The sequence below is a fragment of the Achroia grisella genome, unplaced genomic scaffold (assembly GCF_030625045.1).
Source record: "Achroia grisella isolate CSIRO2021 unplaced genomic scaffold, CSIRO_AGI_Agris_v1 utg1174, whole genome shotgun sequence".
NCBI lineage: Eukaryota > Metazoa > Arthropoda > Insecta > Lepidoptera > Pyralidae > Achroia > Achroia grisella.
In genome coordinates, this window is record NW_026712590.1 from 307814 (window position 1) to 335141 (window position 27328).

The 27328-nt window shown below is 32.5% G+C and overlaps 2 protein-coding genes and 1 non-coding gene across 9 annotated transcripts in view; 2 read left to right on the forward strand and 1 right to left on the reverse strand.

Moving 5' to 3' along the window:
- LOC131851934 (uncharacterized) overlaps nucleotides 1-18707 on the forward strand; it is a 73692-nt gene extending 54985 nt beyond the window's left edge. The window contains exons 2-8 of the mRNA XM_059202496.1: nucleotides 2600-2767; nucleotides 6847-6963; nucleotides 9013-9109; nucleotides 13211-13317; nucleotides 13956-14063; nucleotides 16867-16971; nucleotides 17600-18707. Of these exons, the coding sequence (XP_059058479.1) occupies nucleotides 2601-2767; nucleotides 6847-6963; nucleotides 9013-9109; nucleotides 13211-13317; nucleotides 13956-14063; nucleotides 16867-16971; nucleotides 17600-17738 (840 nt within the window). The 5' untranslated portion in view covers nucleotide 2600 and the 3' untranslated portion in view covers nucleotides 17739-18707. The remainder of the gene's footprint in view (nucleotides 1-2599; nucleotides 2768-6846; nucleotides 6964-9012; nucleotides 9110-13210; nucleotides 13318-13955; nucleotides 14064-16866; nucleotides 16972-17599) is intronic.
- On the forward strand, nucleotides 11120-11192 carry Trnar-acg (transfer RNA arginine (anticodon ACG)). Its single transcript has one exon. It is a non-coding gene; the product is annotated as a tRNA-Arg (tRNA).
- A 5851-nt stretch (nucleotides 18708-24558) lies between the features above and the next one.
- Nucleotides 24559-27328, reverse strand: part of LOC131851716 (uncharacterized) — a 34994-nt gene continuing 32224 nt past the window's right edge. For 6 of the 7 annotated variants that reach the window (XM_059202290.1, XM_059202263.1, XM_059202298.1 and 3 more), the window contains 4 exons: nucleotides 26792-26887; nucleotides 26216-26304; nucleotides 25639-25788; nucleotides 24559-25018 (listed from right to left, as the gene is read on the reverse strand). In XM_059202290.1, the coding sequence (XP_059058273.1) occupies nucleotides 24861-25018; nucleotides 25639-25788; nucleotides 26216-26304; nucleotides 26792-26887 (493 nt within the window). In that variant the 3' untranslated portion in view covers nucleotides 24559-24860. The remainder of the gene's footprint in view (nucleotides 25019-25638; nucleotides 25789-26215; nucleotides 26305-26791; nucleotides 26888-27328) is intronic. The other variant, XM_059202285.1, reaches the window with a different exon arrangement.

Here is a 27328-nt window from a genome sequence, read left to right on the forward strand (position 1 = left end):
TGGACCAGAGTTAAATAATTATTGTCTACCAACTAATAAAAAAAAATCCATCAAAATGCTATATGGAAAGTAAAATATTCTAATTTTAATATTTATACCACATTGAACATTGCAATATTGAAGACAGCTGAATTATACTTAAAGGATATCAGTCTGTTCAAAGTAACTTTAATATCTGCGCCGTAGTCCACAAGTATGAAAGGGAATTTAAATTAGCTGATTTATTTTCCAATGGCGGCGCATTCGGAAGCGGCGATTTCGCCCGCCCGGATATAACTTTAAAACCGGATAAAACCGGATGAAAGTGGATAAAACCGGATAAAACCACTTATATCCGCTTGCATTCTCAATTGAATTGTATACGCGATGTTTCAATGGAGTCTTACTTCAAAGCATCCTTTGAGAGTGAAATTGTGTTTCTCGGTGGTAAGATGCTTTACTGCTGTGTCAGTTGTATTGAAACCGGATGTATAAATGGAAGAAACAAGCTGAAACCCCTTTCTATTGTGTTAAATATATACATACGAGTAATTTAACATTTTGTTTATTTTTAGGTAAGTCTTTGTACAATGTCGTCCCCGAGGTTTTCTATATCACACACACATATTTCTGTTGCTAAATTGCTTTGTAAGCTAAGTGTGAGATATGGCAGTAAAATTATAAAGCACATAGGCACAAATTAACCTTTCCGAATGAACAGTAGAATAAAAAAAATCTGATGACTATTCAAAAGTACTTAAATTAAGTTTATTTGGTGTAGGATTTTATATTCTATTTTATAGATAAAGTATTATATGTTTATCTTATGTGTAAATAGATTATACGTATTATACGTACGTAGTAGTGTATTACGTATACAAATTGATTTACGATATAAGTTCTCCGATAATACGATTTGTATTTCATGGACACCTCCCACGTCTGACCACAATGGCATATGTTACTCGCAAAAGACAATAATAGTTTAGGAGAATTATAGTTTTGTATTCTATTCTATATCTATTATTAAGTAGGTGGCATGTTATTATAGGCACATTATTATTAGGTGCTAAAAATAGTTAGAAATATGTATGCAAAGTCATAGAAATAAAAATAATCTGTATTATGGTATAGGAAAACATAGTTTTGTATTCCATAATTAAGTAGGTAGTATATTATTGGCTTATTATTATTAGTTTTTTTAGTATTATTAACACAGCTTCAAATATGTGTACAAAAATAATGGAAAGATATTTATTAATAAGAGGATATTTGTAAAGTCATATTTTTTTATTGTACCACACATTCGAAACGTCTCATGTACTAAGTCTCGTCACAAAAGTTTTACTATTATTGTTGTTAAATTTTCTCAAATATTATCTAGTTTCTTACATGTTGTGGCGTATAATTATAATTTGTTGCAATTAGGAATTGTTAGCAATTGCGTCATAGACTCGTAATGAAGCGTCTCGTCTCTTACAAAAGCAGTGGCCTCATTTGTTGTAGTAAGGGTCACTTCACAGCTCAAACAGTGGGCGTGTTCAAATATTGTTAACCGATACGCCTTCATCGCTCACATAGCTTTTAGATCGTCGCTTTATTGCTGGAATTCCAGCTATGTAAGCTGGAATGCATAAACTACTAATATAGCGTTAGAATAGTTAATTTATTTATTAGCTGTGTCCACAGCTTCATCTACGTGAAATTTATAACCTATGCGTTGTTATACTATATAGCTAGTATACAATAAACTACTATATAGCTGTATTATATACTAGTTATATTGTACTTTATCAATATCCGTTTATATTATTGTACCTACTTCCAAAAATTTTGGCGTGATAGCGTAACAAACATCCACACTAACAAACATTCGTGTTTATAATATTAATAAGATTAAAAGTAGCTCTTTTTAATGTGTGGATAACTTTCACCAAGATTTTTATCATTGAATTAATACAGTAAATTTTTCGTGGTGTCGTTCAAATTTGAAATTTAAGATGTTTTGAATGTTTACTACCTAGACTAACTATACTTAATTTAAATATTTTATTTGTTCTGTAATATAGAACAAAAGGGAGTGACGAAAGAAAAAGGAAATAATGCTCCAGGAATAAGAGCGTCGCTCTTAAATTACGAATGAATGAATAGCTATGTTCGTGATTTTATCATTCCGTGGGTTTTTAAAATAAATCAGCACTGCGTTATTTTATAATTATAATTTTATTACTCGACTACACTCGATATGTGTTTGTATTTGAACACAATGAGTTGAGAGAGCGTAACCCAAAACTACAGACAATATTTATTTATTAGGCTCTGAATACTCAACAGGTACCTATTTGATAATAACTTTAATTTTGGTTTCTTAGTTATGGGTACTAGATGACTGATATAATCACATGAATACATTTTTTTTGTAAATACAAACATAATATGCATAGAAAACACCCAGACCGATACAAACAACCATACACATGAATACAAATGTTTCTACCGTGCGAGGAATAGAACCTATCGGAAGTAAAGCAGTGTGCTAAACCGCTAGACCACTGTGGTCGTAAATAGTACTACATATTAGCAACTGCATATAAAATTGAAATGGTTTCTATTGTTTCAGCATGTGGTGTATTTGGCGCGCGTGGAGTGTGGTGGTCTGCGCGTGCGTGGTATTCGCGCAGCGCATTGACCAGGAACCACTCCTGTCTCCACGGCCGGCGAGGGTCCGGGACAGGGAGATCGGGAAACCAGACGAACCTACCTGCGACCAGCTCAAAGCCATGTGGAGGTAACGTCGGCAAATCACCTTCAAATCCCCTGGTCTTTTTATTAAGTGTGCCGCAGCTCATTTGTACCTTACGCTGCAAAAAACGTACCTACCCAGGGTATCAGCTAATAGGGTTCTTAAACCATGATTAGCTATGTGAAAAGCTTGCAGGAATACTGTACATATTATAAAACTTTGAAAGTATTGAATATGTAATATTTTTACTTCCTTTTTTTACTTGGAGAAATCCTTCATTCCTTCAGATCCGCCTCGGGGGAGATTACTGTAAAACTCGTGAGCAAATACTGTGAAACTAATGCATGTTCATCTTTGCGAATTCTCTATGGAACTCACTTCTTTCCTCTTCTTCCCTAAGATAATTGCGCGACTTCCTCGGATCTAGTTAAGTGGGGTGGGACCACGCCCACGGTAGTCACGGGGCCGTGGTCCACCACAAAATAAATCCCTTCCACTTCCTTCCTGTTGCAAGCTTTGCCAACCTGCCGAGTAGCCGATTACTTCATGCCTATTGGGTACGTCACTTCCTTTTGTCAGGTGGACCGTTTCTTTCTCTGCCATTTTTATTTTTTGTCAAATATTATAGCAAATTGAGAAACAATTACCTTTTTTTTTAAACATAAAAACAAACATAACTATATGGAATGACTTGAAAATTACTTAAATAAATTTGTATTCTATCAAAATATACATATCAAATCAAAATATAAATATCAAAAATTACAACAATATATTATGAATATCATTATTATTATGAATATAAATAAATAGTATTTTTGGAGTTAAAAAACAAAGTTAGCTCGTTTGTCGAATTTACAAATAAGACGTATAAAAAATAAGCAACAAAAAGTTGAAACATCCTATTAGATTCTCAATACAAGGACTTATTTAAAACCAATTTCACATCAAAGGGATGAAAGTAGATCCCCAATTTTCTTTACAAAAGCAAACAAGACTCGATAATGCGTTGTTCACATTACGCAATGGGATCAGAGGAAATGTGGGTAACGAGAGTGCTTGTTTGAAAGAGACGCATGTCTGATTTGATTCGCTAGTTTGAACACAGAGTACCACATAATACAGAGTGTAAACTTGCGCACTAGTTCAATTTGGGAAGCAATTTTAGTTATCTCAAACACGAATAATACTTTTAATGTAGTACTACTCAAAGTGCTTAGAAGGCGGTATTAACAGTATTGTGGAAACTACCGAAGTACATTTTGTTCGAAGACGTTTACATAGGTAACTCTGTTTCACCTATTTCAACTACTATGTTGCTTGCTTTGTAAGCTACGTGTCCGTTTTAAAGGTACATGGAGTTACAGGAAACATGGACAACTTACGATTAATCGTTCAGAATACCAACGTATCAGACCATCAAAAGAAGACGATAAAGATTCGTGTTGTTTGTGATCCATTGCCATTTATCACCAGGAGGACCGTGTGCTTGTATGACGTTATAAATACATATATAAATAATTATAGTGTTACTTACTTGTTCTGCACAACGGTTACAACTATGCAAATATTTTGGGCAAAAAGTGAGCATGAGATTATTTTTACAACCAATAATTCAAATATCTTAAAAAATGTTGGCATATAAATGTTGTGTTTACTACAACGTCAATAGTAGACAATGCCTCCGTTTATCCTATCTGGTATTACAGTCGTGAGGATATGTAGGTATTTTAGTTTTGCAAATTTCGAGAATGAGCACTATTGAAAGCTTTCACTCTGTATATTTAACACTCTGTGGTTATAGTGCGCTCAAGGGAATAGAAACCGTCATTGCGAACTCTATTTTACATTTAACTCGTATTATAGAAGATTTCTTTGAGTGTCACGGTCAGACTGATAGTATTTTCTTTTATATATAGATACCATTTTTATTCAGTCTAACATGAATCTGAAGCTGATCTGACAAACGTTGTTTTGTCATATAAATTGTTTCTGAATTGGTCTACGCTTATTTCTAGAGATATTAAAAATAGCCTAAGACCTACAAAATATACCCAAATAATTTTACTAAAATATGGCAAGCCGTTTCGGAGGAGTTCCTTAACAAATACGGTGAAAAAAGTTTATTAAATTTTTATTTATAAGAAGAATACTACTTTGTAAGGTAGTTGCATTAATTTTTGATATAAAAAAATGTTTCTTTACGACTGATTTCATTTAATGGTCAAGTAGCTTCCTCTGTGTAGGTACTTCAGTCTCACTTAGATCAGCCGCCCAACAGCTTGCTTTGTAAGCTGTGTACCAGCTGAAGTGGGAGATAAGGCAGTGAAACTACAGAATTTGCAGTCATAATATCTTAGTCCTGCGGGATATTAACGCATGAGTGGTATCACGCAAAATCGATAACGTTAGGGTACCTGGCCCATATTATATATACCTTATAGCATATATAAGAAATATAAATTCAAATTGTCTCTATGGTCACGGCACTGACGACGGTAATCTGCCACGGTAGCGCCAATACACCACTCCCTTTGGCCAGTAGTCCTCCTTTATGAAGGTGGGCAGTATGTTGGTGGGGACTCGGGCCATAAACGCTTTGAAGCTCGCATTGTGACTCGATTTCAGCTGTGTCACCCTCAAGCTTAGTTAGTCTTAGTATTATCCATAATGCTGTTCATGTATATAGGCGACATTTTACGCTTTTATAAAGTGTGTGCATTCTAAATACATGAAAAGAACTACTCAGAAAATAGAGCCAAAATACTTTACCCGTAAGGAATGGAATCTTTGATGAGTACCATATTGTGACGTAATAATATACAATTGTATGTTGTTTTAACTGCGCAATTATAGGGTACATATCACAGGTAACAATACTCTTATGTAATGTAATATTTATAACAACAACGAAAAGGTCCAAAATGGCATGAACAGGTATAATTTAAGATGGAATGAGGTTAGATATTCAGGCAAGGAATTCTTGTTTCACGTTCCGTGCATACGTTGAAGATTTAATGTCGCCAAATGTTACACTAAATAACGTAATACCGAGAGTTGGGAATGTTTTAATAAATATATGGGCGTACTTGATAGCTATATAAAAGGAAATGTTTTATATGTATATTTATTTAATAACAAGATTTTTTTAACATTTTCTGAAACTTCTTAACATATTTTTTGACATACAAGCAATGTATAACGTTTAAACTCGCCTTTCGATATAAGTTCAAAGCTCGCACAATATTATTAGTCTAAGTGTTTTTTTAATGTATGAATACAAGTTGTTCCTTCGTTAAGTATTAGTAGATAATGAATAAGATGGCGACCATGTCACGTCAGGTAGTTAAAAAGAAATTCACAAGGCCTTTAAGCTCGCTCTTTCCCATGTGAATGCAAATGAACCGACCTTATCTGGAATATAAGTTATGGTATATTTATTTTATTTCCCTAATTTAGTTATTTATTTCATTTACTAGTGCCCCGCCAATGTATATAATATATAATGGAATGGTACACCCAACTGCCCTACAGTTGGGTGTACCATTCCATTATATTAACATCGATACTAAAATCGCCTTATTTGTAAGGTGTATTTCGCTTGTAGGGTGGGGTGTGGTACTTGGCTGGTAAAATAGATGAGATTGAGGTACAAAGGTACAAAAGGTAAACTAGCAAATAACATTAAAGTGTCTATTTGCAACTTTAATAAAAAACTTTAACTAAATTTTTACTACTCTAATGCCGTTGGTCTCAGCTGGCCTTTACAGCTTCATCGGACGATCGGGGGCGTGTGCAGATGACACGCTAAACCCGCGAAAGGACTTATGGAACTGATGGCTAACTCCCGCCTGAGGGATACGACTTTAGTCTGAGGGCACCGCTAGGGGTTCGAGCCTCGGCTCAGGTCGTCGTAATTTTGATCCCTGTTTGAATTAATCGGAGGGAATGTAGTTATAAAAATTAATGAAATCAGTTTTTGTCTGTTTGTTCTTGCTAATCTCTTAAACGACTGGAACAATTTTGACGGGTGACTGCAAAAAATTGTATTATTATAATTCCACGCCGATGAAGTCGCGGGTAGGTGATAGTTTTAACTAAATTTGTATTTTTTTTATATGCAGGTTCTCAAAAAGGCAAGCGCGTGCACCGGAGTTCGTGAACCACGTGGATTCGTATCGTGACCCTCTCATGTACAACGAGTGGCCGGTTTACACCGCACTACCCAGAGCTGCACCTAGGTATATATTTTTATGCTTATATACATGTAGTTCCATTTCTGTACAATTTCTAAGCGACTTCAAAAACGACGGACGTTTTCTCTAAGTTTTTTTTATGATTTTGATGATTCTCTTTTTTTTAGAAACTCATGAACCAGCACCAGATACACAAGCTTTCAAAAACAAATCAAGATCTTGTTTTCTTGATCAAGTTTGAGAAATATTATATATAGTTATATTATAAATTATTGATGTATAGCTTATATACAATAACAAAAGATTTATCTAAAAATACCTATATATACGACACATTTGTAAATAGAGTTTTACGCAATGCTAGAAATTAGGAAATTCAATATATAAACTTAAAAGTGAATGCCTCTTTCAAAAAATATCAGCATCATCATTTATATTTAAAGAATTGAATTGAAATTAAGAATTGTTAAAAAGAGCGTTACCAAAACATGTCGACAAAATGTAATGTCCGTTTCATTTCGTTTATATAAATGGACAGCGGGAAAGTAAATAGAATATATATCGACGTATCTATATATAGTTTGCTAAGTAATAAACATCGGACTGAGAGCTTTCGACCCGCACCTGTACTTAATTTGACAAGTCTCTTCAGATGATCGGATTTGCGGCAGGATAGTGGAAATTTCATCAATAATAGGGCTGCCGACTTACGCCGATCTAACTTCAAATCCGGTATTGTAACTTTTGGATACGATTATAAAACAAACCATTGGGTATTTGAGAGACCACGGTTTTTATCGTTCGAGAGTGTACTTTGTAAAGCTCCTGAAATTTATAATTAACTAGCTTGTGCCCGCGGCTTCGCTCGCGTTAAAATATCCCCTTAGGCGTGGAATTTATAAAAATCCTTTCTTAGGGGATGCTTACATTATAGTAGCTTTATGCATGCAAAGTCTCAGCCCGATCGGTTTAAAATTGACAAAGTTTCATACAAACTTTCATCCCCTATTTTATCCCTTTGGGGATAGAATTAATCAAAATCCTTTCTTAGCGGATGCCTACGTCATAACATCTACCTGCATGTCAAATTTTAGCCCGATCCGTCCAGTGGTTTGGGCTGTGTGTTGATAGATCACTACGTCAGTCACCTTTGAGTTATATATATTTAGATTGCCAAAATATATACGTGATTCGATCGTCTTAAATGTTTTAAGGAGGCTTCACGTCATGTTAGTTAATACATCTTACTAATATTATAAACGCGAAAGTATAGTTAATATTATATATTATGCACAATTATTTATCCTATGGCCGTCCTTGTAAATCTTTTATTCAAATCCACCGATTAATCGTAAAACAACGAGATACACATTCAATTTTATAATATTAGACCGGATATTAAAATTCTGTGCCTGGACAAATACGAATACCAATATTTTTATTGTGGATAGATCATGTAAAGTTGTTACAAAAGATATTGTAAAGTATCTATATTGTACTACAAGTGCATACAATAGTTCAGATTGTAAAAAATAAATGTAAGTTACTAATGTGAGTAATAATTGTTAAAAAAACAAGCACGACATTACACAATATTACTAATGACTATGTTTATCATTGAAATATTCATTAATATTATACTAACACTAGCTGACCCGCGCCTCTTATCCAGTAATTTCACTATTATCTTTTATCTAGAATAAACAAAGGCAAAGCTTATACTTTTTTATAATTATTTTTGTACAAGCGGTCTCGCACAACTTCGTCCGCGTCACACTTACTTGACATTTTTCATATATTTCGCCTAATATCTTATTCTGATTCTGATCTTTTTAATTTATAGCCTATATATTATTCTGATGTATAAGCTATATTACTGTAAAGTTTCATCAAAATCTATTCAGTTGGTTTTGTGTCAGAGTAACAGTACATTCATACTCACAAACTATTGCATTTATAATATTAGTGAGAAGGGGCCATAGTTACCGCCTCTAAAATTAAAATAATAATTTCTGTGGCCCTTATGATCATTTTTCTTTTTTAAATTTGTGTACACACATAGATACTTAAAGTAGATTTTTGTTTTTCCAACAGATTCAGATACCAGTATCCGACGTTACCGCGGGAAGCGTACGGCCGGGTCGTCACTAAAGCCCCGCCCAATGTCGTCCGTACACCCGACTATGATGAGGTTAGTACGCCACTTTATCACTTTATCACAGTAATATGACAACTAGAAACAGCCTCACATATATCTGCCTATCTATCCTCGTATATGCCTACATATGCATTAAAAAATATAAATTGATACACTATTTCATCATTTGCAGTATAAACTAAGTTCCAGGATACTGATTTCAGCGTTAACTAGTTTATAAATCGACGTTGATCTCTTTTTACTTTAAATGACAGTCAGTCAGCCATCGTGTTAAATTCACTAGGAATTAATTACGTTTAGGTCAATCTAACAATGGCAACACTCTATACCGAGGAGATAAAAATCATCGCTCCCAAGAATATCCTTCTATTTTTGCTCGTGTCTGGTCTAGGTTTGATGGTCGAGCACAATATCATAAGATCTGCAGATCGCTGTGTTACAGGTCTTATCACTTAACGATAGCCCAAAATCCTCAAAAAAAAAATGTGGTAGCAATGAGTCACTTCCCCCAATGATACTAACAATCCCTTTCCCCTGGGATTGTAATTTAGTTCGTAACTCTCTTGCGAAATAGTTAGTTACTTCAGTTTGTTCGCTCCCTACTCAAATTAAAGAAAGCAGTAGCTGGTACATAAGTATTTTTCCACCAAATATAATAATAATGATATCCTTTGACAATTCCCACAACGCCGTCTAGTCCCAAACTAAGCAGAACTTATGTTATGGGTACTAGACAACTGATATAAATACTTAGATATAGTTTTCTGAGAAATACGTATAATAGAGAATACCTAGACTGATAGAGTCATACTCATGAATACAGAATGTTTGTACTATGCGAGGAGTCGAACTCGTGACCATCGGAAGCAAAGCGGTGTGCTAGACCACTAGACCAATAAAGCCGTCAAACATCTTGTTCTTCTTTTAGTAGTCATTTTTTGGTTTCACCATACAAACTGAAGTGTAGTACGAACTAGTCTAATCTTTTATTAGCTCTATCTAGTTCTAATCTTTTAATCTCTTAAAAGTCTAATCTTTTTGAGCGCTCTTCTGAAATCTTTCGTGAAGTAAACAAGCTTATTTATTAGTGTCGACCATATTCAAACTCACGACCATTGTGGTTTAAGTTAGTTTCTAAACCACTACGCCACATTTCTCTGAAATAACGTTTTCATTAAACATTTTAAGTTCAAAAACAACTTTTAAAACGTCAAAGAGGGGAACAATTTATTGAAACTCGCAAATCTAATTTCTCGAACACCATAACTGGAGTCGTTTTTAAATGAAAGCGTCTTTGAAGTGAGCTCGCCATTGTTTCGTTTGATTCATCTTTGTTGTTACATTGCTGCGTTGGTGCAAGTTTCCCCATTAACTTTTCTTCTGCTATTCTTTTATTTCGTTACTTTGTTACACGATTTAACTGTTTATATTGAACAAATGTCTTTCCAATTGGCCTTTCCAATCTTTGACGGCCTCGGTGCTCTAGCGATTCAGCACACCCATTTATTTCCGTTGGTTGCGGGTTCGATTCAAGTACCAACATTTGTATTTATGAGTATGATTGTTTGTATCTGTGTGTTCTTTATGTATATTATGTATATATTTACAAAAAAAGTATCTATGTATTTATATTAGTTGTTTAGTACCCATAACACAAGTTTTGCTAGCTAAGGACTAAATATAGGCTACTCCCTATCCAGTGATAGAATCTATCTTCACCCAAATTTCAATAAGATCAGGTCATCCGTGAAAATGTATACAACCGGATAGACATAAATATACACTTTATCATTTATAACAAGTATTGAGTATGGATTTATATCTATAAATAAATATTTGGTTTTAATTTTTACTTTTTTGTTTACATTTCCATAAATTAGAATTATCGGCGCAATACAGAATTCTTAAATCGTTTCTTATACAGACAATTTAAAGTATGTATTATACATATAAATTAGATTTTTTGTAGTAATCTTTTTTATAATCGTTAAAAATAAATGAATCTAACAACAAGTGATTCATAATTTCGACAATCCCGAAAGTGGCCCTGTGGCGCAACGGATAACGCGTCTGACTACGGATCAGAAGATTCCAGGTTCGAATCCTGGCAGGGTCGAATTACGTTTTTTGATTTGTTGCAAGTTATTATTTAATTTTTTTCTATACTTTAAATATACAATTAATATTATAATGAGTTTGGTGACTTTATGCTTCATAATAGTTACTACGTAATGCAATAACGTAGTAACTATTATTAGTAACAACTATATATAATTAGTATTATAAATTGGATAATATACGTTTTCCATATATATTTATTCGTCTATTAAACTTCATATATTATTAAATCATTTTGTTTGTATGTGCCTACTAACAAAATTATATAAACCTGATTGGCCTTGAGGGCCTTAAACTACGCATGATTAGTAGGTAAGTACATATTGAAAAAGTTTTAAGATGAAAAGAAATCAATATACTGTAAACTATTAATTAAATTTAACTACTTATTTATATAAAAAGTTATTATATTAGAGTATTATATCTTAATAGAATAGACAATTTTATTTATTTATTTATTTCTACACTTTTACATAAATGAATATAGATAAAAAATTATTTAACAACAACAGGTTTGCATCGCAGGAATCAGAAATGAACTTAACTAGTTTTTGCCCGCGTTTTCGTTCGTTTTACACACTAATAAATATTACTTATATCGATCCGATATCAGAAAGTATCTGTCTGTCTACTTATTAGTTTGCTACGATTAAGCTGAGCGGATTTCAATGAAGAACGTAATATATAGTTACCGACCGAAGAAAAGAAGGGCCAAAATTTGTCAACTAAAAAAACTAATGTTAAGTCACGGCTTAATAACTAGTATGAGATGCCTGTTTTTTCCTATAATTATGATATTATTAGAATAATTATCTATTATTTTTAATATAAAATTAGATACTATTTGTTACTAAATAGCCTTCCTATTTTTGATTACTAATTATATTATTAGACCATTGTGTCAAAAATCGAGTCTTATACTTCTATTGGTGTCATAATAACAAAATGGTTTTAATCTTTTTTTTTATTTGTGACATTATTTCGAGCGGCACTGCGATAATTCATGTTCAATTCGTAATAAAGTTCTTGTAACTGATGGCGCCATCTATCGTTATTTTTAGTAAACTATTACGTGTATTGCAACAGGTTGATATGTTATTACTCAATAAATACTAGTATTTATACTATTTATTAACATGTTACTGACATAGATAATAAATATTTTATGAAATGACAAAATAACAACCAACAAAAATTTATTTAGTCTCATAGAGGCTGGGAAAGGGATAGTGCTTCCATCTATTAGCGAGGAACTAAAACAGCCATTCATTTGGTCCTTAAACAATTTTAATTTGTTTCAATTTTAATTTTAAAATTGGGATTGAGACTTCCTTTGAAAAAAAATATAGCTCGCTTATAATAACAGTCTATTTTTTCCTACGGCTATATCTAAAGATTTAAATTAAATAAACAATTAAATATATGTACACAATTGCGGCATGGTAGCGTAGGAAATAATATCTCGTTGTATTTTTTAATGGATAATAATGGAATGGTGTACCCGCCTGCGGTAAGGGTTTACGCTGGAGGAACTCCAATGGAGGATCATGAAGTTAGATGAGCATGATATCAGACCAGTTAGCGTATCGTGGTGAAATCACCAGGAATTTATCATATTTTCAGTGGGAACCACGCGGAGGTCAATGTTGCATGGTATATTGCTAATAATGGGGTCATCATTCTACATTACTAACATCTTCTTCCTCCCAATATGTAGTTGTTAAAATGTTACATATGAAAACAGGATTGTGAATTTATTATTGAATTCTAGATCGTAATTAATTGGCTAGATAGTTCTACCACTTTTTGTCTTGAGCTGTTTTCTTTCTTCTCTACCAAGAGTTGTCTGGAAGAGATTGATTACGCAATAAGGCCGCCATTTGTACCTTATTATTTCTGTTCTCTTTGTAATATATCTACTTACTTCTGGTGCAATAAAGAGTAAATAAATAAATACATGCAAAAGTAAAATTTACTTCTTTAATAATTGAGTTCAAAATGTATTATTTGTTACAGATGTTTGGCATGTTGAATGTCCCACACACGTCTGGGAAGATCCTCCGGTATCCAGGCCCGTCGAGACCCAGGGGATCCACGTTCATGGTGCCACCGCAACGAGACAGGTAGGTTATAAATGTACAGGTCTATTGTGAAATTTAATCACTAACAACTAACCGATAAATAACAATACCGTTATTAATAATATAATTACAAAAATATATTGGATTGAAATATCCAATATATTTTTGTAATTTAATAGAGACTGAACCGAATATACAATAATGTCAGTTAGTTATTGCTTTGCAGATAAAATATGGGTTTAATGCGTTGCTAGTGTATAATTCAATAGAAATAGAAATAATCTGTATTCAAACTTACTATAAGCACTTTTGAATAGTCATATTTTTTATGAAGAAAAATCTCATCACAAGAATAATGAGCAACAAACTTGCGTGTTGTTCTTTTAAATAAATGTTGTACAGAATTAGTTTTTTTGAGAATTTAATTTCATTTTGTGAATTTAAATTGCTTTGTAGCTAAGTTGTAGAAATAAATTGTTAGTTATTTAACGAAGTAAATCATAGTAAAAATGCATGAAGGGACGCAATCTAATATTTGGATCCGATTTTGTTTTCAAAGAAAGTCGATTAAACTTAAGAAAGGTGAGACAATTTTTATCTCAATGTCCATGAAAAATTTAAGTTTTTTAAAGCAATTAGTATAAAACCGTATTTTAAAGTAATAATGTTTTTCTATTCAGGTTCGAAGCTCTGAAAAAGCTAATCAGACAGGAGCACGTGCGCGAACTACAGAGGAAATACGACACGGAACAGAAGCAGGAACTGAAAGAGATCACATCAGGCCGCGGGTGAGATATACCACTTGTTTATTTTTTTAGGGCTGATAAGGGAATGGTGCACTCGACTGCGCTAACAGTATACGCTGGCGGGCACCAGTGGAAGATGATAAGATGAGTATGAGGACAGGTCAGTTAGCCCATCGTAATAAATTCAACATGACGGTTTCCATGAAGAACTGCGTGGAGCTCAACCTGATAGAGATCCTTTTTCTAGTCTCCACTTGTTTATTTCTAATGGTAAAAATGTACGACTTTGGAATTATAATGAATTTTCGGAATAACGAAAATAATATCTTTTATTTACTGTAACAATAGAGTAAGCTGATTAGAGAGGAATGTAAATATTTAGGGCAAAATTTCGATGGAAAGTATTGCTATCAAACTTGGAAGAGGGAGACTCGAGATCTCTGAATAGATAGAAAAGATAAAACGAACACTGAAGAATACTTACATCGTAGTAACGCTAAGCTCGCACGATAATCTATTGTAACCAATTCACCAGGAATAAAGGATGTTAATTTCGATGGAGGAGCATGTGGAGGTAAACCTGACAACGGTACATTGCTAGCAATGGCGCCAATAAATATCTCTGAAACAGTAAAATGTGGTAGAAATATTAACTTACACTAACTTTTTAAATTTAAGAATGATTATATCTTTACAATCATCATTGTCTCAGGCTATGGATTCACTTATTATTGTGTGTTTGTCTTTGCAAGATGTTGTTTACAAATTTGCCAAGTCCTATAAGATGCTGCAATATTTTGTCTTTCTCGCAAAGCAAGAAACGAGGAAAGAGCTGCTTAATTTACATAATATCTATGGCTCACGGACTTTATTTTTGCTATAGGTATATAATGTTCACCCTTGGCTATTTGTATGTTCTGAGGTGTATACTTATAATTCTTTAGTATGAGAGACTCCAATTACGGCAAATATTTAAGATTAATAAATACATCCAATATAGTCAAGTATTTTTAATAATACTTCTTTAACTACTCTTTTAATAATACTCGTATAACATAAAAGTGAAGCATCGCGAGATAAAATCTTAACCTTTAAAAAAACGTCGACAGGAAGCTAATGTTAAGTAGAAAACTCAGCATCCCTTTACAAAACTGAGAAGGGTTCCCTAAATGAGCGTAATCTCTAATTCGATGAGACACTTGTTTCCTTTAAGGGCTCTTCCTTAGCTAACGATATTTTAAGACAGAAGAATCCTTGAGTTTTAATATTAATCAACCGAATATCGGAGATTTTTATACACAACTCTTGCTTACGTTACTCGTCTCATTTACGAGTATATATATACATACATTCGGAGACACTTAGCCTTACCCTAGACTGTGTTAGTAAATTCTACTATTCTTCTTCTCAATGTAAATAAACTGTCTTTAAGAAAAAGAAATTCACTTGAGTTTCTTGCCAGTTCTTCTCAATTGAATCTGTGTACTGAACTGGACGATAGGGAGAAATTTTAATACAAAAAAATTTACGTTTATAAGCGGGTAAAATGTTCTACAAGAATAAATACTTTTTAGTTTGAATTGATATTTGATTCTTTTGAATATTTACATTTTGCTAATTTATCATTGATTTAATTAAAGCTATTCATAATAGCTTACTTTATAAATACCCTATTACTTACTACTAACATACATATGAAATATTAAGATAAATATAAATTATTTCTGTGGTCACGGCACTGGTAACGGACATTTGCTACGGTAGAATCGATACTTCGGCTAGTAACTCTCCTTTATGATGGAGGACTACCGGCCGAACAGCAGATTTATTAAAATGGTTTAAATTATTACAGGAAGATGGACGATTCTGTAGACACTTGATTTCTCCCTCAGACAGTGCTCGGTCTCTCTGATCATGATATGTCTAGTAATTTAGTAGTGATTTATATTTTATCATTTGTTGATTAAATTCGCCTACAACTGCCTGCTTTATTCAATTTAAGGGGTAGAAACTGTTAGGCGGACATATGCGTATCGTAGAAACTATAACATCTTGTAAAACTATTTTAATTGTTATAAGACTTTTTTTCAAATTAAAAAACAGCTCGTTAGGAACAACCAGACAAGTTTAATAGCTAAAGTAGGTTTATTACCCTTATTTTATGAATGAGGGAGTCACTCCTTTACCTTCCCTATGCAAAACAATATTAAACGATCCTAATTCAAGTGGCGACTCCCAGAACGGAGGGTAATCTTCCGAGGAATATTAAAAGTGTTCCGGCGGATATAATCTGACGTTGCGTTTAATGAATGCGTCGGGAAATATTTACTTCACCGCTTTATGAATACTTGTTGCTGTACAATATTACGAAACTCCGCTCAAATACTGCCACCAGTCAACAAATATTAAAATATTTTTTATCTCTGGCTCCTTTCTGTCAATTATTTATTGTAAACAACAATTTGGCAATATTTGAGAGCAAAAAGAGACCAATCATTTCAAATATAATGTATGAAATACAAATTACTCCTTCCTCACCTCAACTTCTGCAAGCTTTTTCAAAGAAATTTTTTAACATATAATAGGCAGTGGTATAAAAGTAAACAATGTGTTTATAAGCAAACTCACACAGTAAGCACCTTACTGTCTCTACTGTTACCATTAAAATTGGTACATTTAAATAAAAAAAATATTGTACACTTTTTATTAAAGAATACATAAAACTTAATTTTAATTATATTCAAAGTGTGTTGAGAAACCCTCAACACACTTAGGGTACTAAAGCTTTAGAATACGACCTCCTCACGTGGTATGGTATATTTAATATATTTGATTTGTTTTATAGTGGTGATGACTACGTTTATGGCAACTACGGTGAACAGGAGCCCCGAGGTTTGCAGCCTCTCCAGGTGGAATACCCCGCTGACGAGCCCACCGCCAGGCACAACAAGTTAGTACATGTCACTATATGACTATGAACGCTGACTTCTACCTAGGCATTATTTATATTATTAATCGGATCTTAACACCAATAATTTTATCGCAAATAAAGATATTTACTTCTCTCGACGTTTCGACTAGGTTGAACTAGCCGTGGTCACGACCTGACTGGAGTAACGGCGATGTCAATGTAGATAGGTGACAGCAGTTTTTCATCTACAGACGGTAGATGAAAAAACTTAAGGCAGATTAAGTCTACCTCTATCTCGCCTTCTAAATTTGTTTTTTCTTTAATTCATAATTCGGCCTCGGTGGTCTAGCGGTTTAACACACCGCTTTACTTCTGATGGTCGCTGGTTCGATTCATCGCACGGCAAACATTTTTATTCATGATTGTTTGCTTCGGCCTGGGTGTTTTCTATGTATACAAAAACACTTAATACAAAAAGAAACATTCTCTACCAGTCAAACAATATTATATTATCTGTGGTAATTTATTTTAACTCTAGTACTTGATTAGATACTTATATGTGTAATTAGATGGTATTGTTTTTATAGTGCCAGCTTTAACAAATAGCACATTTCCAAACATTTATTTCAAGAACTTCTAAGCTAATATAAATGAATGTATGTTCCAGGAAACCACCATCGCCAGGAAGCCGTCAGGTATCCCAGTTCTCCCGCTACTCCGACGTGATGCTGCCCCCAGTCCGCCGCACCTTCTACCACCCGTTCTTCGACTACCTGGCCCCCGAGTATGTGCCATACGCGTACTGAACCCTCCCCCACCCCTCGACACTAAAGGGCGGACTTTCTATAACGTTCTAGAAAATTCTACGGGAACCTACCCTCAAGGGCTTTACCAACCATTGTTTCTACGCCATATCGGAACCATATCTTCGCTTCGCTTGGTCGACAGTCGTCTCTTATACGCGAGCTTCGTGCAAAACTTACTGCAATATTTTTATATTTATTCCCAGTTTTCTATGTAGATATTTAACCTTTTAATATACCCCTTTTGAATAATCGCATTGTATTTTTCGATAGGTATTAAGATATGAGGATAATTCTATGAATACCTATATAACAGTCCTCGAAGAGAACCGTGGAATTACGGTACTTCCAAACGTGACAATAATATTGACTATTCGTATACAAATCGAGCAATTAATTATTGAATACCCTGTCAATTCCATATAATTATTAATGCGACAATAATAATACAACATATAAAATTTATATTATACTTATACTCTGACAATAATAATGTATTGGTGTTTTACAATTTGATGTTTTGTAGAAAATAAGAGTGTCGAAAATTATATATCTTAGTTTTATATTAAGATTGAATGATTTAGAACGCGGCATGTAGCCGGTCTACGATTGCCAGGTTTTCGCTTTGATTCTCCCATTTCGTGAATTTTCTCTGCTGGCAACATTATAAACAAAGGTCATTTATATATATAGTTGTTTTAATCGATTTCATATATTTTTATTCAGTGGTTTTATATATTTTTAATTAAATATTTACGAGGTTCAGTCCGAGCCCGACGGCCTCTAGGAATCGAAGCGAAAAGTTTTAAATTCCTTAATGTATCTATCGTTTACATGTTTTAGTATTAGACACTCACTAATTTTTAATGTAGATACCTGTTTGATATTGTTTAAGTTCATTTAAGCTCATTAAAAACTAGAATAAAAATAATTTGTATTTGTGATGTATTTATACATGTTGTAGGTATGCCGACTGCCAATACGGAAATTTTTGCTTGTTGCTGGTGTTTTTATTGGACTATTTGAATTATTTTTAATATGTAGTATACCCACGACTACGACTTGGTCTATATAGGGTTATAAGATACTTGGAGTGTACTAGGCTGACAATAACTGTCTGAAGGTCACTGCGGAGATCCGTAAACTATTTATTCCCCAAATATATACATAATTATTGTTGTGATTAGTCACTAAGTGATAGTTACCATGTAATATAATCTTCAAAAGCCTTCAAGACGGCGGTCGACTTCGGCTGTGCGGGTGCGAACTGGAGACGTAACATGTATGTCGTGTCACAGAGAGCGCAACCGAAGTCCGACAGATAAATGCTTTAACTACATTTAAATGTTTCATGTTTATTGTAATAGTTAATTGTAAATTAGCGGTTGGCGCGCCTCGCGCGGCTTTATTAATATTTGTGTACTATTGGATCTTAGGTGTAGGTATGGGGCACCATGATAGGTATATCTACGATACGATGGACGTATTATTGAAAAATAAACGAATATCAGGCAATAGAAAAATAATAATTGAAGATTCAATTTAAATATCGAATGGTGACGATTCCCCGTTCCATTGGTCGCCGTATTTCCTCTTCAATGTTGCTATTACCTATCAAAAGTTACCCGAAAAAGAGTGTTGCCATAACGCGAAGGCTGTAATTCTAAGGAAGTTGTTATCTATTTGTGTACTATATTTATTATTATATCTAAACAACTATCGACTTATAAGTATCGACCCAATAAGTCGACATAACCTCACAGACTATGAAATTTGGCTTTAAAATTATATAAACACATGTATTATGGCTTTAAGCAAGTCAATGAATTCATTAATCTTCTATTTATTGTAAAGGGATTATTGTAGGACGTGTCCTATCCTACATTTTACGATTTAGCGAGATTATCTATACATATTTTTATTTATATATAATTTTCTAACAATATTCTGTAGAGTTTTACAAATTATTTTATTGTCTTATAAAATATCATTAAATATTAGGTAGTTAGTGGATAAATACATTGAGTAGTATCTATTGGAAGCGTATTGCAATTATAAATAGGTGTTTAATTAATAAATCGTATGAAACATTATGTGTAGAGGTTTCACACTTACATATCTCTGATTATGAATATCGCAGTAACTGCAAACATATAGTGTAATAACTAGCCATATCAGTATTATATCTAGTACTTATACGTATTTGTTTATGTGAAGCCATCGAATGTAAAAAAATAAACTGTCCATTTTTCAGACTAAGGAACTATTTCATACAGCTTTTTTCAATATAAGGATGCATATCAAAATACAATATTTGATCATATATTTTCTCATCATATCATGTTTTTAAATCATAATATGACAAATGAGTCTTGTTATTAAAAATATATATTGAAACGCAAATACGTAACATTCGATGGTTGAAATTCGAATTGTATCAATACGCCATAGAACGTAAAAATGACAACGCGGTCTATATTTTGGACAATAATAAAATGTTTAATGACAATAATACTGTGTCAAATGATACACGACCTTATGTAGTAGACAATAAATATCAATGTAGCGAGGCCGCGTATGTACGTAAATTAGGTATACAATTTAAATTATCCATAATAATTAATGTTTTAAAATGTATATTAATTGGTGGTTTTTTTGAGAAATAAAGATAGTTACATACTCCTGAGCAGAATAATCTATTTAATGTTGACAATGTTCTTTGTCAACTTGTCCCTTTTAATAATATCTACTTTTTTATTTATGAAACTGAAATGGCAGTACCCATCTGATAGAATGAGTATAGTGTTCCCGACGCCTATACATGGCCAGCAATACTGACATCACGTTATCATGTGATGCCTTTAGTATTCTAAATAAGTTCGGAAAAAGTGGAATGTTTGTGATGGGTCGTAATGGTCCTTGTTTTTTACCTACCGCCGTTAACGCAAAAGGCAATTTTGCACGATGCTCTCCACGAACCACGTGGAGGTTAACCCGGCATGATACATTGCTAGCAATGGGGTTATTAATCCACATTACTAACAATCCCCTCCTCCCCCTAGTGGCCCTATTTTTTTTAAAAGATGATAATTGAATGGTGCTGACAGGGCACCAGCTGAGGGTAATAAGATGAACATGGGGTCAGGTCAGTTAACCCATCGTGACATATTCATCAGGAAGTATATAATTTCCAGGGGGAACAGCGTGAGGTCAACCTGACATGGTGCATCTAGCAATGGGGTCATCAGCCACTATTATCAATTGGAAATCCTGTTTTTCCTGGAAACAATCATGGTCTATTTATGATGACTTTGATATGATGGGCTAACTAAACTGAATTCATTCTAAATAACGTCACTCTCCAAGGTGTTGAAGGTTTTTTTTATTTATTGCCAACAGATTACCAAGAATACACAAAATAAGAAAAAAAAAATACAAATTTTACAATACCATAGATATAGATAGATAGATAGATAGAACAATAGATAGATAATGTCACCTACATAACTATAGGTACTACCTCAACTGTTGCAGATATAAGTACAACCACAATGAGGTGCCTATAATGCGCAGGTTTTCAGGTAACCCCCATTACTCATTAAAAATCATCATCATGAAGAACATTAAAGAAAGTTTAGGAGTAAAATAGGAGCCTCCTATAATTTTGATGGTATATCACATACTGAAGGTGTCTTCATCCATATCCAACATATGACCGCAAAAGAGATGGATGGATTGTGTGAAAGACGTGGTAAGAATGGGATTAAATAACGAGATGACTGCGAACACGCATGAGTGGAAGAGAAAAACATATTACGCCGACTCCAAATAAATGGTATACCATTTATTTGGAGTCGGCGTAATATGTTTTTATTAATATGTAATATGTTTTTGTATTTATATGTCTGCTTCTTCCTTATAAGGAAGAAGCAGACATAAATCTCATACTTCAACAAAGATATATATCACAACAAAGCAAGCTGCTTGACGACTGAAATAGGGGGGACCCACGCTGACAACTTTGTATAAAGTTTACCTCTGGTAAAAGAAAATGATAAAAACAAAATCTGAAATGAAACTAAATTCTTCGTCAACTGATTGTGTAATAAAGAAACCAATGAAATTTTTAAAGTTATTAGCATGGTATGAGGCAATTTTAGATTTACCTGAAGTTTGTTATTACGTATTTTTTTAAACCTTACGCAAAAAGAGAGGTCTTTAATTTTGATCTATTTCATTTAATTAAAGTTTTGTCACCACCTGATCAACTAGATTTATATATCAGCCAGACTTATTAGAAAAAAATGTATTTATGGGTTATATTCAATAAAATCACTGAAATATTTGAATATTCTCGTTTAATACCTAGAACTCATGAGGTAAACAATACTAAACTATTTTCATATGATACCAATCGTTTTGCAAACAAACAAACAAACTCTAATAATGGTTTGTATACATTCAAACACTACGTACGTTTGAGTGAATTCACCAACATAACATTTTTGTACCGTACATTCTTCCCTTATTCAAAAACCTCAAATGTACTACAAACCTATATAAGGCTGCCCTACACTTCCGGTTAGAGTTAACGGACCGTACCGATGCCGTTTGATTGGCGCATTATGCTACACTTCTCACTTTTTGGGAATGCGTCAATCGAACGGGTCATCGGTACAGGCCGTCCGGTCTGAACCTAAAAAGTAAGCTTTAGCTATTCAAATGTAGAACACCTTTTTCTTATCAACTATTTTTTTTATTTCAAAGAAAGTGATAAAACACTAATAGTTATAGTAGGTTTGTAGATTATTTTAGTTTTTACAAGGGAGTAATTTTTTTATTACAAAAAAGATGAAAACACTCCATTTCATAATACTTGTGGACAAAATACTGTGTACATTCAAGGAAAAAAATTATAAATTTTAATTCATGACATCTTAAAGCTACGTACGCTAAAATACACATAAATACGCGATTAAATTAGGTGTTTTTTATTTCATTAAAAAAAGAAAGATATTGTGAAAGACTAAAAAACTTAAGAGTTCGAAAATAAAAACGTACATAAAATTAGATAACAAAACAAAGAATGCATAACAACCAATAAATGAAAGAATATTTTTTATTGCAAACACACTTTTCCCAGGGAAAATATAGTAATGTGCTTTTGTTTAATTAAAAAAAATAGGTATGCAAAATATTTCTGTTATACAAGACTATTTTAAAAAATCATAAGTAGCCAAACAGTGTGTATCTGTTGACTTAGAAAAAAATACCACAATGAGTATAAAGTAGAAAAAAAAGTTGCTGTTCCAACTTCAAAATTGTGACTAAAGTTTATGGCACGGGCTATTTAGAAACTTTTATATAAAAGATAATATATACTAATTAAATATTTATCGTATACAATGCTATTTAATAAGAAAATACAATAGAAAAAATGAAAAATAACTTACAAGCAGTTTTTTTTCTGTTCGTATAAGACAAAAATATCGGTACGAGGTAATTAAGTTAAAAAATTTTTAATATTTCCAAACTGATTTATCTTCTTGTTATGAAACAATATTGAAATGAAATAATAAAATGTAATAGGAACAACAGGATAGTACTTATATACTATTAAAATACTGATAAAAGCTAGGAATAGGGTACAAAAAGATTTTGGTCACTAGAATGGTCAACAACCATTTTATTCTAAAACTAAATGGAACGATTCGCGACGGTTGCCAGGAATAAAACAGGAATGCAAAAGGTTCTAGGTTATCAACGGGCACTAATACTGCTTCTAAAGACAATTTAGTATTAAAACAATATATTTTACTTACAAATGTATGAAGTTATGGCATATTTATGGCTACCTCATGAATCACAAACGTTAGCACTCGATTTCCTGTACACTAATATCCAATTGAGATTTTTTTCTACAATATAATTTATACCATAATCCGTTTAACAATTATATTTTTATTAAGATTACAGTTTTTCTTTAATATAATATAATAATCTATTCTTATTTACAATGATTTTTGTTTATAGAATTGACAATTTTATTAAATATTTTTAAATATACTTTTTTGTTTGTAATCCTAGTGGATACTTTTTGAGATATTTTCTGATAGTTTTTTTTAGTTTTTAATGAATGTAGATGAATGAAATTGTGTATGATATTGACGCATTTTCTATCAGAAACTACCACAAAATATTATATTGTCATGTTTATACTTCCAGGCACAAAATGGCGTACTTACTCCAATTTTTATTGCCTCATTTAATTTACGAAGTCTAAATTAATAATACTATTCGTAAAAATGTCTTTTCTCATTGGGAAGTAATAAATATAAAACATTTTATATAATCTAACGCCTACAATTGGTCGGGATTTAGGAAATACACACGCGTCTAGTTTTCTATGCTTGAATATACTTCATTACACATGCTAAATTCTTTTTTTATATGTATATATATACCTAATTAATAAATCGTATTTCTACATTATCTCTTGCATAGGACTTTGCATCCTAATCCGCATTACAATAAGGTATAAAATTTCAAAAGTCAACATTTTTAATTTGGCACTTTTTTTGCCACATCGTTGGTACATCATTAAATTTTGTATATCGTAAATATCAGACAAAGTAGTACAATATTGAGTCAGTCATTGTAATAGTTGGCTCAATCAAGTACAACTCATTATCAATATAGAATAAGGCACACTTTTGAGGGACATAATGTGTATAAAAATAGCCATGATTAAATTAGATCATGTTTTTAATGTCTATTTTTTTATTAACAGTTTTCACGGCCCTGGGTACTAACCAGGTTAGAACCTATCTCCTATTATCCAGATTTCAACTGCAAAATTTTTATACATATGCCTTTAATTATAATGAGTTGGCTACAGTTTAGGACTAAATTTTATATAAAATTATTTAGATCATTTTATATTTTATGGAATAATCCAAAAATCTTAAAATCGACACTTTCTGATTTGCTGATTTGCATTAATATTTTTAATTTGGTTTGCCCATTTTAAATGTCAAACATATTACAAAAAATAAGCCTAATGCTATATACATAAAGTCCAATATTATTCGTGGACAAGATTACAATGGTTATGTACAGGTCTCGTCAGTTGGTGCCGCTAGTCGAGGGACCCATGTTCGCTTCCTGGTGTTTGTACTTATGTGAGGTCATTTGAGACAGGCCGAGAACCGCTGAACCGCACTGGAGGCAATGATAGTGGGTTTGCTTCTTGCTGTGGATACATTGAGGTTCGTAGCCACATCCTGAAAAAAAAAAATAATTTATAAAGACATCTTCAAGACTGATGTTTTCAATGAGGTAGTTGGAGTTATTGTGATGAACACAACATGACATATCTACATTTCGAACCTACAACCTCTTAATGAATTTGGTTGTTAGCGATGTTCACATCACCTATGTTGTTAAGTACTTAAAATATCTACTACACAACTAACTCGAATAAACTATATCATTTACAAAATGACTGAATAAAATAGTACAGTCAAATATATGATATGTATATATGTAACCTTCTCTTTATAGAATAAAAAGAAAAAAATATGTGTCTCTATTGTTTTAAACCTACAGACAAAAAATATCTATTTTTGTAAAATTTTACTTTTTATTCGAAGAATAGAAAATTCTATTGAATATTTCTTTTAAATAAAGATAAAGAATTCTAGAATTCATAAAAAGAACATACGACAACAATATTTATTAAACAGTTGTGTGATACAACGAATAATCATTATTTATATAAATTGTAAACAATTTTCATTTACATTTATAAATGTTAAATGTCTTTTTATATAATTGTCATATTTTATTGAATGAAACGTACGAATGTAAATCAACGTTTGTATAAATTAGAGAAAGTAATTACCTTTGCTGGGTGGGAATTTTTCAAAGCCGGCTGCTTGTATGGTGTCAAGTTTTTGATGCTGACGCCGGTGGGCTACCACCTTGTTGGTGTCCGTGCACACGAAGTCGCATTTCAAGCAGTGGAAGTGAGATGCCTTGTTCTGGCCTGTACCTTGATCAAAAGGGTCATTTTTAGAAAAATATACGTTTGTTCCAATACATTTTTTAATTAAATGAATGAAGGAATGAAGAATAGGGACAAATTCAAGTGCATCAGTAAAGGAGCATGAATGTATAGTCAAATCAAATCTAAATATCCTTTTTTTTTTCACGCAGCGCCATCTAGTCCTACATTAACAGAGCTTGTGTTATGAGAACTATACAACAGATATATGTACATACAAAACACTCAGACCAATACAAACAATCATACTGTGTGACGTGTTAAATTAAATTAAAAATTAATTGATTAAATTTAAATATTTTATATTAAAAATTAATTGATTAAATTTAAATATTTAAATTTAATCAATTAATTTTTAATTTAAATATAATAATAATTTAGATATTTGTGTATAATATTAGGAAGTAAAACTTACCGAAGGTAGATGCATGTGGACATTCTGATCGTTGGCAGTACACATTCGCGCGGTACTGCTGGAAATCACCACCCATCAATGTATCCAATCTGTAAATAACAAGGAGATTAATATTGAAATTAATATTAAAAACATACGATTTAATATTACGAGTTTATATAAAAAGTAAACATCATTTTGCTTACTGCAAATAACTTAATTAAGTGAAGGGAAGTTTCACATCAATTTATTGTATTATTTTTATTTTACTGTGTTTACACTAATATACCAAGAGTAATATGCAATAGAGAGTATTAATAAAAGAAATATATATATAAATTTAATATATTTACACGATAAAGGGAAATTATAAACATCTGTGCAAATACTATAAACTAAATTATCATAAAGTGTGAAAATAACAAAAAACAGAAAATAAATGAAAAGAAAATTACAGAAAATTACTTCCATCTACAGTTCAAATGGATAAAATAACGATTTATTCAGTGCTATAGCTGGCACTGGTAGGGTAGCCTTCTTTACCTTGTTACAGTACTGTAGTTGTTCTATATCTTAGCTATAAAACTGATAATATACCTTTCGTGTCTAGCGGTGTGCTGTACAAATCTTGTTTTGTCACAGAAAGAATATCCGCAGTCTTTTCTTGTGCAATGGAAGTGGGTTTGATGCTCCCTGTAAATAAAATAAACTTACAATAAGAATGCAAATAAATGGAAACTTAAGTTTCAAAAACGTGTCTATGACATAACATTTTTTTGTTATTTTTTATGCAGTTGTCTTTCATAGTATAATTGCAGACAGTTCATATATTATATCATTAAAATACTTTATAGTGTTTCTAATATATACAAAATAATATATATAAAAGTACTGTTATATGTTATTTATTATGGGGGAATATGGAATGGTACACTCGCAGCACTAACGGTACCAGCATACACCGTTAGTGCTGCGAGTGTGGGTGAAGAGGGGAAGAGAGTGGGAGATGCTGGATGAAGTCGTGTTAGTTAGCCCACCATAGAATATTTACTAGATCCTAACCACAATGGTTTTCAGGAGAACCCGCGTGATGGTAGACCTAGAATATTGCAAGGAATAGATTCAAAATACTAA